This window comes from Anomaloglossus baeobatrachus, chromosome 5, assembly GCF_048569485.1.
Source record: "Anomaloglossus baeobatrachus isolate aAnoBae1 chromosome 5, aAnoBae1.hap1, whole genome shotgun sequence".
In the NCBI taxonomy this organism is placed as follows: Eukaryota; Metazoa; Chordata; class Amphibia; order Anura; family Aromobatidae; genus Anomaloglossus; species Anomaloglossus baeobatrachus.
The window spans coordinates 58,735,782-58,750,252 of record NC_134357.1 but is presented as its reverse complement, the minus strand read 5'-3'; the positions used below and the strand labels follow the sequence as shown (position 1 = coordinate 58,750,252).

At 45.6% G+C, this 14,471-nt stretch overlaps 1 protein-coding gene and 1 long non-coding RNA gene across 3 annotated transcripts in view; one reads left to right on the top strand and one right to left on the bottom strand.

Annotated features, from left to right (window-relative positions):
- CFAP46 (cilia and flagella associated protein 46) overlaps nt 1-14,471 on the top strand; it is a 370,852-nt gene that overhangs the window by 240,322 nt on the left and 116,059 nt on the right. For both annotated transcript variants that reach the window (XM_075348545.1, XM_075348544.1), the window contains exon 39: nt 11,089-11,271. In XM_075348545.1, the coding sequence (XP_075204660.1) occupies nt 11,089-11,271 (183 nt within the window). The remainder of the gene's footprint in view (nt 1-11,088; nt 11,272-14,471) is intronic.
- LOC142310821 (uncharacterized) lies at nt 3,843-5,956 on the bottom strand. The gene is made up of 3 exons (XR_012754216.1): nt 5,810-5,956; nt 5,619-5,712; nt 3,843-4,810 (listed from the first exon to the last, which is right to left on the bottom strand). It is a non-coding gene; the product is annotated as an uncharacterized LOC142310821 (long non-coding RNA).

The following is a 14,471-nucleotide window of genomic DNA, read 5'->3' as shown; positions in this document are numbered from 1 at the left end:
CAGATTGACCTTCTGGCCAAATCTGTGTATGAAGCTGCGGGGGCCGCGTTTTCCCCGACTTTTGCAGCAGTGTGGGCTCTCAAAGCCATCTCTGCTTCTCTAGAGGAGACGCATTCCCTCACCAAGGAATCTATGCCTGAGATGGTTACCTTAACTGCTCAGGCTTCAGCTTTTTCATCTTATGCCATGTCTGCCATGCTAGAGGCTGCTCACCGCACTGCGGTGGCTTCAGCTAATTCTCTTGTTATCCGCAGGATTTTGTGGCTTCGAGAGTGGAAGGCAGATGCTTCTTCCAAGAAGTTTCTTGCTGGGCTCCCTTTTGCTGGTTCACGGCTGTTTGGTGAACAGCTGGATGAAATCATTAAAGAAGCTACTGGCGGGAAGAGTACTTCCATGCCACAAACCAAGACCAGGAAACCCGCCCAGGGTAGGAATCAATCGAGGTTTCGTTCCTTTTGTTCCTCCAACTGGTCATCCTCTAAGCCTTCCGCCTCGTCCGCTAACTCAGCCAAGGATCAGAAATCCAACTGGCGCCCAAAAGCGCGTCCGCAGAAGACCGCAGGAGGTTCTGCCACTAAGGCAGCTTCCTCATGACTCTCGGCCCGCTCCAGCCACGTCCTTAGTCGCTGGCAGGCTCTCCCACTTTGACGACGCTTGCTTAAAGCAAGTCTCCGATCAGTGGGTGAGAGACATCATATCTCACGGCTACAGAATAGAATTCTCTTCCAGCCCTCCAAACAGATTTTTTCTCTCAACTCCCCCCTCCTCCAAGGCCGCCGCCTTCTCCCAGGCCGTGGCATCCTAGCAGGCAAACGGAGTGATTGTTTCAGTTCCCGCTCAGGAACGGTTCAGAGGTTTTTACTCAAATCTCTTCCTAGTTCCAAAAAAGGACGGTACCTTCCGGCCCATCCTGGATCTCAAGCTTCTCAACAAGCATGTCCGGGTGCGGCATTTTCGCATGGAGTCTCTGCGATCAGTCATTGCCTCTATGACCCAAGGGGAGTTCCTGGCGTCCATCGACATCAGAGATGCCTATCTACATGTGCCAATCGCAGTGTCACATCAGCGTTGGTTACGTTTTATGATAGGAGAGGATCATTTCCAATTCGTGGCTCTCCCCTTCGGGTTAGCCACGGCCCCTCGGGTATTCACCAAGGTCATGGCGGCAGTGATTGCGGTCCTGCACCTCCAGGGGTTAGCAGTGCTTCCTTATCTGGACGACCTTCTGGTCAAGGGTACATCCAGCGCAGACTGTCAGCGGAGTGTTTCACTCACTCTCGCCACCCTAGCCCAATTCGGGTGGATTGTCAATCTTCCCAAATCTACTCTGACTCCGACCCAGAGTCTCACGTACCTAGGGATGCAGTTCGAGACTTTGCCGGCACTTGTGAAGTTGCCCTTAATCAAACAGCAGTCTCTCCGGCTAGCGGTGCGCTCTCTCCTGAGGCCCCGCCGTTATTCCCTCAGGCGCCTGATGTAGGTGCTGGGTCAAATGGTGGCCTCCATGGAGGCGGTTCCCTTTGCCCAGTTCCATCTGCGTCCTCTGCAGCTGGACATTCTCCGCTGTTGGGACAAGCGGCCTTCCTCCTTACAGAGGTTAGTGGCTCTGTCGCCACGGACCAGGAGCTCTCTTCAGTGGTGGCTTCGACCCCTCTCCCTGTCCCAAGGGCGCTCCTTCCTGACTCCGTCCTGGGTGATTCTCAACACGGATGCCAGCCTATCCGGCTGGGGAGCGGTACATCTCCACCACAGAGCACAGGGCACTTGGACTCCGTCCGAGTCAGCCCTTTCAATCAATGTGCTGGAAACCAGAGCTGTGCTTCTAGCCCTCCTAGCCTTTCACCACCTTTTGGCGGGCAGGTACATTCGAGTTCAGTCAGACAACGCGACAGCGGTTGCCTACATCAATCACCAAGGCGGGACACGCAGCCGCCTGGCAATGTTGGAGGTCCAACGCATTCTTCAATGGACGGAGGACTCCAAGTCCACCATATCCGCAGTCCACATCCCTGGCGTAGAAAACTGGGAGGCAGATTATCTCAGCCGTCAATCCGTGGACGGTGGCGAGTGGTCCCTGCACCCGGCAGTGTTTCAGTCAATCTGCCGCAAGTGGAGCACTCCGGACGTGGACCTAATGGCATCCCGTCACAACAACAAGGTTCCGGTTTACGTGGCTCGCTCCCACGATCCTCAGGCCTTCGCCGCGGACGCTCTGGTTCAAGACTGGTCCCAGTTTCGTCTGTCCTACGTGTTTCCCCCTCTAGCTCTCTTGCCCAGAGTCCTGCGCAAGATCAGAATGGAGGGCCGTCGAGTCATCCTCATTGCACCGGACTGGCCCAGGCGAGCTTGGTATCCGGACCTGCTCCAACTGTCCGTGGAGATGCCGTGGCATCTTCCGGACCGTCCAGACCTGCTCTCGTAAGGTCCGTTTTTCCGCCCGAATTCTGCGGTACTCAAATTGACGGCGTGGCTCTTGAGTCCTGGATTTTGACGGCTTCTGGTATTCCTCCTGAAGTCATCTCCACTATGACTCGGGCCCGTAAGTCTTCCTCCGTCAAGATCTATCACAGGACTTGGAAACTTTTCCTGTCCTGGTGTCGCTCTTCCGGCCATTCTCCTTGGCCATTCTCGTTGCCGACCCTTCTGTCTTTTTTACAGTCCGGTCTGCAGCTAGGACTGTCCCTCAACTCTCTCAAGGGACAAGTCTCAGCTCTATCAGTGCTGTTCCAGCGGCGTCTCGCCCGGCTGGCTCAGGTCCGCACCTTCATGCAAGGTGCGTCTCACATCATTCCGCCTTATCGGCGGCCCTTGGATCCCTGGGACCTTAACTTGGTCCTCACGGTATTGCAGAAACCCCCTTTCGAGCCCCTTAGGGAGGTTTCTTTGTATCGTCTTTCTCAAAAGATGGCCTTTCTAGTTGCCATAACTTCTCTCAGGAGAGTCTCTGATTTGGCTGCGCTCTCCTCGGAGTCACCTTTTTTGGTTTTTCACCAAGACAAGGTAGTTCTCCGTCCGACCCCGGACTTTCTTCCTAAGGTGGTCTCTCCCTTCCACCTTAACCAGGATATTTCCTTGCCTTCCTTCTGTCCGGCCCCTGTTCATCGCTTTGAGAAAGTGCTGCATACTCTAGATCTGGTGCGTGCTCTCCGGATTTATGTGTCTCACACCGCTGCGCTTAGGCGGTGCACCTCTTTTTTTGTGCTAACCACAGGGCGGCGCAAGGGTCTCTCTGCTTCTAAGCCGACCTTGGCCCGTTGGATTAGATCGACCATTTCGGACGCCTACCAGAGTACTCAGGTGCCTCCCCCACCGGGGATCAAAGCACACTCGACCAGAGCTGTTGGTGCCTCTTGGGCTTTTAGGCACCAGGCTACGGCTCAACAAGTCTGTCAGGCTGCCACTTGGACTAAAATGAGAATACTTTCCAAGTGGATTCAATATATTATTTTATTATAATTATTTTTTATATATATTTTTTTGGGATACACACAGTGCAGAAAGTGCAATATAAAACCAAGATTACGTTTAAAGTGACAAAACAAGGGACAATGCGACCTAAGATCACGCACGGCAATTGTACAAACAATTATATATCAATGTATATGTTAGAAATTTGTTCAGCATCCAGGGAGCACCCTAAATATATATGTGTATATAACAATATTTTTAAAAGTCAAACATAGGATAAAGTGCTTTACTATAGTGCTTATTAATCGATCCCATATGATATCATATTGCACATTAGTCATATTGCACATATCCCAGCAAACCTTTACAAATAATGCGTTGGGTAAAGTGCTTCATTATAGTGCTATTTTTGTTTACATATTGCACATACCCCAACCATTAAAGTTCACAGTTTATACTGAAGACATAAACACATAGGATGGCTAGTTAGTAAAAACTCGGTGCTCAAACCAAATGCAGAGATGTATGGTAGCTCCTAGTGGTGGATTGGATAAAAAGATTTGCAGCCTCTGTGGGCAGCGATGGTAAGCCCGAAATTCAGGAGAACCAACCACCACTATATACAATAATAGGAACCATCTCCCAGGATAACTACCCAATATTACCGTGCCCGGTCTCAGGTCACACTGCCCCACACCCCAACGCGTTTCGCCGGAGCTTCGTCCGGAGGTGCAGGGACAGTGTGACCGGCTCCATAAATACCTTACAAGTAATGTGCTTCCATGAATGGTGGCGCGCGTAATCCAGCCACTTCCGCATTCACCGCCGCAGCCGGCGTCCCGGAAGTCAGCACCACGCATGTGCGCAGGGTCAACATCCCATTGGACGCCAGGCACAGCATAGAAGGAGGAAGTGATCTGGGTCGCGCGCGCGCATATAGAGCACGAGGGATCACCCACCATAATAGGTATGGGCAAATTTAAGGGCAAACACTTAAATTTCATTGACATTATAGGATCATACAATAATTCTCCAATATTACTCATATATGGCTATAACAGTCATATCTGAATGCCACATAAGAGTTTGATCCTCAGTCTTTAACAATAACTAAACATACATATGAGAATCGTGGTAAAGAATATGTGTGCCCATATAAAGTATAGGGGATCACGCTCCATGTCAGATATAGGCAAGTTGAAGGGCAAATGCTTATAAGACACTTGTCATCACACATACATAATGTCTCTCAAGGAATGCATATAAGGTAACGATATCCATATTCATATAAAAATCCTATTCATATCGTTCTTAAGCGAAAACTTGTTCTCATAGCCCTTCAAATTGCATCCAAGGAAACAGTTTCAGATTATTGCAACACAGGAGCCAGTTGATACGGTTTCTAAAAAAACAAAAAATAATAAAACAAATTAAAATTAAAGATTAAAAACTCAGGGCAAGGTGTGCAAGATACACATCACTACCACACACAAAAATGCCGTGAGCTACTTATATTTCAAAAACGGCTTGAAGCTCACCATATCATTAAGTCCCTTTGGTTTTGTAGTATCAAGAGTGGTGATCCAACGAATTTCCTTTTGAGCTAAACTATTTTTCAGATCACCCTCTCTTGCACCTAGGTGGACCTTATCAATTCCCCTAAATCTCAGCATTCTCCAATTGCAATTATGTTTTTCTTTGAAATGCTTCGGAATGTTTTTTAATAAATCAATTTCCTCATCCTTTTTCGCCTTGGCAGCATTCTTTATATCGCGAATGTGCTCTAGTATCCTAGTCTTAAATTCCCTGGACGTTAGGCCAACATATATCAAGCCACACGGGCAAACTGCCCAATATACTACACCCGTAGATCTACAGTTTATATAATGTAGTATTTTATACGTATTCTTTCTCGAGGAGTCATAGAATTCAAAGGCCCTCTCCACCTGTGTACAAGCACTACAATCACCACACGGATAACAACCCCACCTGGGGCCTCTATCAACCCCCAGAAAATGTTTTTGGGGAGGTGGTGTGTAGTGGCTCCTTACAATAAGATCCCTAATTGTTTTGGAGCGTTTAGGTGTGATGGCTGGTCTAGGGGGCAGTACCGAGGCCAGAACCCCATCTGACAACAATATGGGCCAATATTTCTCCAAGATGGATGTCATTTCCCGCCACTGTGCGTGGTAGGGGGTTATAAATCTCACCTTGTTGTCAATTGTTTTCTTCTGTTTGGATTTCAGGAGTTCCTCTCTCGTGCTCCCTTGTGCCCTTGAATATCCGTCCTCTATTGTTTTTGTTCTGTATTTGCGAGAATGGAAACGTTTTTTTAAATCAGATGCTTGTGCCTCAAAGAGTTCATTAGTGGAACATATGCGTTTGGCCCGCAAAAACTGACCTGTGGGAATCGCCTTTATTGTTTGTGCCGGGTGAGAAGATTTCGCACTCAACAGTGCATTAACAGCAGTTTCTTTCCGGTGAATGTCTGTTCTTAAACTTCCATCGTCCTCTCTGATAACCTTGACATCCAGATAATCGATGCTCTTTTTACTATAAAGATAAGTAAGTCTGATGTTATTTTCATTATCATTTAACTAATTCATGAACTCCTCCAAATGGTGGACCTCCCCTTCCCATATAAAAAATACATCATCTATGAATCTCAACCATAGATGAACTGTACCACGTGATTCAAAAGGAAATTGAATAGACCGCTCCCACCATCCCAGGAAGAGGTTTGCAAAAGAGGGCGCACAGGACGCCCCCATTGCTGTACCCCTCTCCTGGAGGTAGAAGCGGTCTTTAAACAAAAAATAATTATGTGTTAAAATAAATCTGAGTAATTGTAATAGGAGATCCACCATTTGGTTGTCCATATTTGAGGATCTCAAGTAAGATTCCACCGCTGAGATGCCCGCTTCATGTGCTATCGAAGTATACAAGGATTGTATGTCAGCTGTTACCATCAGCATATCCTCATTCAACCTAATATCATATATCCTATTAAGGAATTCAGTGGAATCCCGGATATACGATGGCAATGTGCTGACAAAGGGCTTGAGATAATAATCTAGAAACCGACAGATCGGCTCGCACAAGCTATTATTGCCAGACACTATCGGCCTGCCGGGCGGTTGTAGAGGATCCTTGTGGATCTTCGGGAGGAAGTAAATTGTTGGAATAACCGGCAACTCTGACACTAGGCCCTCTGCTATGGATTTTGGGATAACATTATTGTTTACAGCTGTTTGTATAATTTCTTGCAGTTCCTTTTGAAACCTATGGGTGGGGTTTCCATCCAACCTACTGTAACATGCTCTATCGTTCAACTGTTTAAGAGCCTCTTTTTCATAGGCCACAATCGACCAGATAACTATGTTGCCCCCCTTGTCCGCCTGTTTGATAACTATGTCCTTCATTTGCTTCAGTTCGTTTAATGCAATTCTTTGACTTTTATTCAAGTTATCATGTGAACGTCTCGACGGCAGTCCCCTGAATTCTTGGACTACCGTCTTGACGAACGTATCAATTACTGGACAAGCGGACAAGGGAGGAAAAACAGTTGATCTCTTCTTGATAAATGAGGGGAATTTCTCCATCTGATCGGGTTCCTGTTCCGCTAATAAGGATTCTAAGATCTCTATAGCCTCCTGTTCTTCCTTTGAAAAGTCAGACAACATGTCCGTATTTTTCCTAGCAAAATGTTTTTTAAACATTAATTTTCTACCGAAGAGTTGCATATCCTTAATTCCAGTGAAAAGATCAAAATTCGCCACAGGAGCAAAGGACAACCCCATCTCCAACACCTGCGTTTGTTCAGGCGTTAACACTTTATCACTTAGATTAATTACCTTTAATCTATCTTTTTGTTGGTACTCCACTCTTCTCCAGTTGTTTTGTTTTTGTCGTCTCTTAGCAGAGCTCCGAGTTGTCATCCCTCCTCTCATGGAGTAATCCTCATTTTTCCTCTCTCCTACTCTAGGAGCCATATTCCCTTCATTAGAGGACATGGATCCAGAAGTAGATGGTAACGTGGATTTAGATATAGATCTAGCAAAGTTACGTTTTTCATGGTACCATCTGAACACTGTGCCATTCTGATAATCCGTTAGATCACGTTGGTACTTATTTGTCTTCTTTTGTTTAATATCTGTTTCCCACTGATCAAGTTCAATGGCCAGATCTTTTTCAAATGTGCACCATGCTTCTTTGCTCAATTTCTGCTTCAATTCAGTATCCACAATTTCTATTTCTTTTTCAAGTTCTTCCAAACGTCTCTTATCTGCTCCTATAAGTAGCTCAATCATAGTACGTGAGCACAGCTTGCATGCATCCTCCCACCTTATCCTAAAGTTGTCATCTTCCACGGCAAAGGACGGAAAAATTTGAACACGCAGCCCTCTCGGAATGATCTCTTTACTTAAGTACTGCTCAAGGGCCGCTTTGTTCCACCAGGTTTTCATACGTTTAAAAAGGTAATTTTTGAATTTAACCTGTAGCTCACGACATTCTGTGGGGGCCGAGACCCGTGCACCCGCATTCACCTCACCACCGAAGCGTGGTGCTGACTTCCGGGACGCCGGCTGCGGCGGTGAATGCGGAAGTGGCTGGATTACGCGCGCCACCATTCATGGAAGCACATTACTTGTAAGGTATTTATGGAGCCGGTCACACTGTCCCTGCACCTCCGGACGAAGCTCCGGCGAAACGCGTTGGGGTGTGGGGCAGTGTGACCTGAGACCGGGCACGGTAATATTGGGTAGTTATCCTGGGAGATGGTTCCTATTATTGTATATAGTGGTGGTTGGTTCTCCTGAATTTCGGGCTTACCATCGCTGCCCACAGAGGCTGCAAATCTTTTTATCCAATCCACCACTAGGAGCTACCATACATCTCTGCATTTGGTTTGAGCACCGAGTTTTTACTAACTAGCCATCCTATGTGTTTATGTCTTCAGTATAAACTGTGAACTTTAATGGTTGGGGTATGTGCAATATGTAAACAAAAATAGCACTATAATGAAGCACTTTACCCAACGCATTATTTGTAAAGGTTTGCTGGGATATGTGCAATATGACTAATGTGCAATATGATATCATATGGGATCGATTAATAAGCACTATAGTAAAGCACTTTATCCTATGTTTGACTTTTAAAAATATTGTTATATACACATATATATTTAGGGTGCTCCCTGGATGCTGAACAAATTTCTAACATATACATTGATATATAATTGTTTGTACAATTGCCGTGCGTGATCTTAGGTCGCATTGTCCCTTGTTTTGTCACTTTAAACGTAATCTTGGTTTTATATTGCACTTTCTGCACTGTGTGTATCCCAAAAAAATATATATAAAAAATAATTATAATAAAATAATATATTGAATCCACTTGGAAAGTATTCTCATTTTATGTAACTATGAGTCAGTTGTAAGGTTGTAGTAGTCTTTTGGGGACCATAGTCATTAAATTATGCTAAAAGCTTAATATGGATCTGGTGATTCTAATCTTTAGGTTGTTGCCACTTGGACTAGCCTGCATACCTTTTCGAAGCACTACCAAGTGCATGCTCATGCTTCGGCAGATGCGAGCTTGGGCAGACGCATCCTTCAGGCGGCTGTCGCCCACTTGTGAAGTTAGGCTCCGCCTACTTCTTAGTTTTTTTCTGTTTATTCCCACCCAGGGACAGCTTTGGAACGTCCCATGGTCTGGGTCTCCCAAAGGAACGATAAAGAAAAAGAGAATTTTGTTACTTACCGTAAATTCTTTTTCTTATAGTTCCGTATTGGGAGACCCAGCACCCTCCCTGTTGTCTGTTGGCAATTTTCTTGTTCCGTGTGTTATCACCGGCTGTTGTCGTGGACAGAGTCTCCGGTTGTTCCGGTTCTTACTCGGTTCTACTTGTGGGTGGCTATTCTCCTTCAGCTTTTGCACTAAACTGGCTAGGACTGGCTACCAGGGGGTGTATAAGCTCAGAGGGAGGAGCTACACTTTTAAGTGTAGTACTTTGTGTGTCCTCCGGAGGCAGAAGCTAAACACCCATGGTCTGGGTCTCCCAATACGGAACTATAAGAAAAAGAATTTACGGTAAGTAACAAAATTCTCTTTTTTGCTGCAGTGCATTTCACACTTCCAGGCTGATCTACAGTCCAAATGTCACAATGCCAAGTTAATTCCGAATGTGTAAACCTGATAAATATGCAGGGGGTTGAATACTACTTGTAGGCACTGTATATATATATATATAAAGTCACGGGGGCAGTGCTGCAGCGGTGAAGAGTCACGGAGTCCTATCTTTTTTTCACACTCATTTCTCCTTTATTGACACCTTCCTTGTGCAGGATATTAGAAAAGGTGGCGCAAATGCCAAAAATCAGTTATGGACACACTGATTTAGAGCTACAGCCTTGACAATTGAGGAGCTAAACCCTTGCAAAAAGACAGCCACTTGTCAATCATCAAGCGCAGAGAAGGTTAATAAAGCAGAAAGAAGCACACGGTGACTCTTTACTGCTCTAGCTCCGTCCACATGACTCTTAGCATACTCTCTAAATATAACAATTGCTTCTTTTTCTGCCAGAATATGAAGCAGCTACATGCCACATGAGAGTTTAATTTCCTTCAGTAGATTTCCATTTCTACTGGATTGCTTCTTTCTCCGGTTTCCAAATTTTTTGCTTTCTTTCCTAATTTTTCCATCCCATTTACCTTTTTTTTAGACCCGGAAGCTTCTTTAATCCCATCTCAATGATGTTTGTAACGAAAAATCTACATACATAATTGCCAGTTGCGGATGTAACTGTATCCCACAATGCACTGCGGCACAGTCAGTTGCGCAGCCGCAGTTCGCGCCCACATCATAGCCATGGTAACCAGGGACAATAGTGCAGGTGGAACCCAAATTGTGGGCTGATTAAGCACAATTTTGTTCCCAGTCTAACATTGTGCTACACAAATCTTATCCAGGTATAATGAGGTTTTGGTGTTTTAAATTAAACATTTGCGATGTCACGGAGCAGTAAGGAGGTGTGGCCGGGTATGTCCGCCCTTGCCTAACATCGCCATGCTTTGAGTGATGTTGCAGCGAGAGACGAGACATGGCGGCACTGACGAGACATCCATTTATAGTCCTAACAGCTTATGCGAGACCATATAGTGTAAACACACACATAGCACACAGGAGAGATACCACATAGTGAACACAGCTCAAGAAACACAACACCAGATACCAATATACAGCACACAACAAGGAAGAGACAGTCCACAGGGGTGAAAGAGGTCAAATGACACAACACATACAATACACAAATGCCGAAGGATGACATACAACAGATATATTGGAAAGTGCAAACAGTGTGACACATGTCCACTGCTCCTGTCTCACCACTAAGCATAGACAGATGTTCATTTCACCGCACTCCTGATGTTATAGCATCGGGCCTATTTCTAGTAAGTCTATAGGGCTCAGTTTTTCACTTTTTTTACATTGCTAATGCCCATTTTATGACTTCATCTGACTTGTAATAATTTTATTTTTTTGTAAGGATAGTTTTATTTCTATGTCTTTTGACAATAGAAAAATAAGTAAAATAATGAAAAAACTATTTTGTGAAAAATTGGTTTTTGTTTTCTTTATGTCTAGTGAAATCTTGGAAATCTTTTTTTTATTTTTAGGAAATTTGCAATTCTCTTAAAAAATGCCCAGGATTTGATGTATAAAGGTGTTGAACCATCGCAGGTAATTGTGTCGCTGCTGGATATGTGTGACAAGATGAGTCAAACTGAAGCCGATCTCCTCCGCCATGGGCACAAGGAGTACAGGGCTGAATTTATGATGGAACATGCCAATATTCTCAGGTATTGTATCTAAACGGCGCCAGTATAGCATGGTGCTATACCATTACTGCACCCATTAAGCCAGAGTAAAAAAATACTTGTTATTCTTATACAATTAGTGGTACCACGATTAGTAGAGCATTAATAAGGGACAACAATAATTCATCAACCATCATGTTCTTTTTTTTCTGGTCTCAGTTATGTGCTTCTTTTCCCACAAAAAAACTTCAGGAATGTTGTCACTTACTTGGGCCTAACCTGCAATATCATACACTGTCCAGGAGTTAGGATCACGCTGGTGACTCAGACTTCGCTACCATCCAGCGTACCTCTGAGCTAAGAGACAGTGCAGGGTCCCTAGTCTGAGGGCCAGCCTAGGTGTCCCTGTCCAGTCATCTCAACCCCGTGACAACATAATTGCATGACTGTACAAGGGCTATTAGTGCCAGCAGAATGGAATGGTAGTGACATAAAGGCAAAGTGGGACTGTCATGATCCAGGCCGGCTTTCTCCTGCTGTGGTTACACCAAGCTCTAGCCTGATCATGTCAGGAGTTAACTTCCTTTGCCTCATTCTGGATCCCAGGACACTCTATATTGCCTCTCTACCTATGGCTCAGTGCCAGTGATATTTCAGCCTTGCAGCGTGTATACTGGTTCTGGTAAGTGTTCCCGATCTGTTCTGCCTCCCTACTAATGTGTCCTAACCTGTACCCTCCCCCGTTCGTCCAACTATCTCAGTCCCTGACTTCCCTCTCCTGTCTGTTGTTTGTGTTTCCCTCTGCATACCTGATCTCCCGACTTCCGACTCGGTTCTGTTTTCTGACTTGATTTTGATCCTCCCTTTGCAGTGACTTAACTTTCCTGGCTTTAGACCCTGACTGTTTGACTACTCTATTACCCCCTGGTGGTTCACCTGTTAACTGCCTGCTGAAGTTACTCTGCTGTACTTCAGCTGCCTTTCTGTTGCAGTGTCGCTTTGTCTTCACTACTCTGCTGCCACCTATTTGGGAATACGCTGTACTAAGTCTTATTAGCCCTTTGTACAGCGTTACATTAAGACCCCCATTTACATTACATTAAGTCATTCGCACTAACCGGTTTTGGCTGCACTATACGATGTGTATGGCGATCTCCTGAATTTTTCCCACAGTTTGTGCTAGAAAAAATAAGGATCCAGTGGTTGAAATTCAGTCGCCTGATCGGCAGGGGTAAATAAATCTTTTCTTTTGGCTCTGACTGAGAACAAAGGATTTTTTTCCAACCTCAGTCCTTTGTGTGCAGTCAATCAGCCAAGAAGAAGATTTGTTTCTTCTCATGTCACAGCCCTTCTCCTTGGCTTACAGAATTACTTGTGCTAACCATACATCTCCTCTGTCAGTTGAGACACAGATCTTGGTAGCTGTGTTTCTTCAGACTGCAGACAAATTACTAGGACATGCTTCCATTTGTATTACTTGATGGAGGAGGCATTTTATTACATTCATGGAAAACCTGTTTAACAATCATTCAGCTATCTGTAAGCTAATGTGTTTGGTTGGATAAAGCCCCATACAGATTCTGACCCGTCCATGTAAATAATGGTCTGTCTGTAATCCAGTGCTGAGGTAGAGCGTTCCAGAGTATGGGGGAGGCACGGAAGAAATCTTTTCCATGATTGTGGGAATATGAGGTAAGAGAGAAGTAGAGAAGGAGATCTTGTGAGGATCGAAGGTTACGTGCAGGTAGGTACCGGGAGACTAGGTCACAGATGTAAGGAGGAGACAGGTTGTGGATGGCTTTGTATGTCATGGTTAGTGTTTTGAACTGGAGTCTGGACGATGGGAAGCCAGTGAAGGGATTGGCAGAGAGGAGAGGCTGGGGAATAGCGAGGGGAGAGATGGATTAGGCAGGCCGCAGAGATTAGGATAGATTGGAGGGGTGCAAGAGTGGTGGAAGGGAAGCCATAGAGCAGCGGGTTGGTTATGACAGCATCGCAACAGTTGTGCTGCGTATTAGAAGCTACAGTATCCCATAATCAACAGCTGCCACAGAACCTCTTTGAAAAATAAAGTTTTATGAGATTGACCATTATTTGATGCGTTACGAAGCAGTAGTAAGAAATACTAATGCTCATATACAAATACCATTAACAAAGCTGGATAATCCTTTCTCTGAACTCTGCATTTATATACTCCTCTGTTATTCCTCCTGGAACTATATAAAAACATTCAAAACTAGGTGTCCACCTTTTTAATAGGGCATGTCCACTACGCAGTGGGACAATCATTGCTGGCAATCAGACTAATGAGGGTCGTAGTAACATTCGGCTGCCAAATCATCAAATACATTTCCTAGAGGAAAGATGCAAAAAGTTGTAAGAAAATATGTCCTGGGATCATTATCTCATTATTGGATGGGCATATTAATTAAAACAGGTAATCCAGGGAAGGGTAAAGGGGTCATCTACTGAGTACATTTATCACCAGTCCATAGGATAAGTTATAAATGTGTGATGGAGTAAGACTGACCGGGCCCCCCAATAACACGACAACGGGGGCCCAAGTGCCATGTGTGAATGAGGCAGTAGTGCATGTGCAGGACCTCTTCTATATGACTGATACACTGGTGATGAGGCAGCGAGCGGGAGTGAATCCACTGGACTACAGGGGTGACCTGAGCTTACCCTGACGTGGGAGGGGCTTGACTAAGCACTTACCGAGAAGATGCCAGGTGCCACTTCCAGGGCAGTGTCCGGGACAGTGGCAGCTGACCCCCAGGACAGGAGTGTGCTCAGGTATGGGCAGGCAGAGGCTCTAGTGCTGACAAGTGCAGACAGGATGGCTTATGCAGGCGGGTACAGAGGGCATGACAGGTACACGGAGAAGGTACAGGTTAGTGGGCACTGGTGAAGGTAATGGACAAAAGGGATCTGAGAGCTATCTAGTTAGATGGGCATTAACTAACTAACTTACCATATTGCCCAGGCACCTCCCCTAGTGGGAGGATTCCTTAAGCACCTTGTGCTTGTCAGCCATATGCTGAGAGGCACTTACAGGAATAGGTGCACTGGCCCCTTAAGAGAGAGCATGCACGCGTCCTAAGCGCGCTCCCAGGGAACCTATGTGGCATACACAAGCCCTGGGAGCAGAAGGCAGGAAAGACACACGTGTAGGATGATGGGGAGGCACGACAGGGTGCAATCCAGCTGCGGCATTGAGTGAGTCGGCGCCCCTGCTGGGC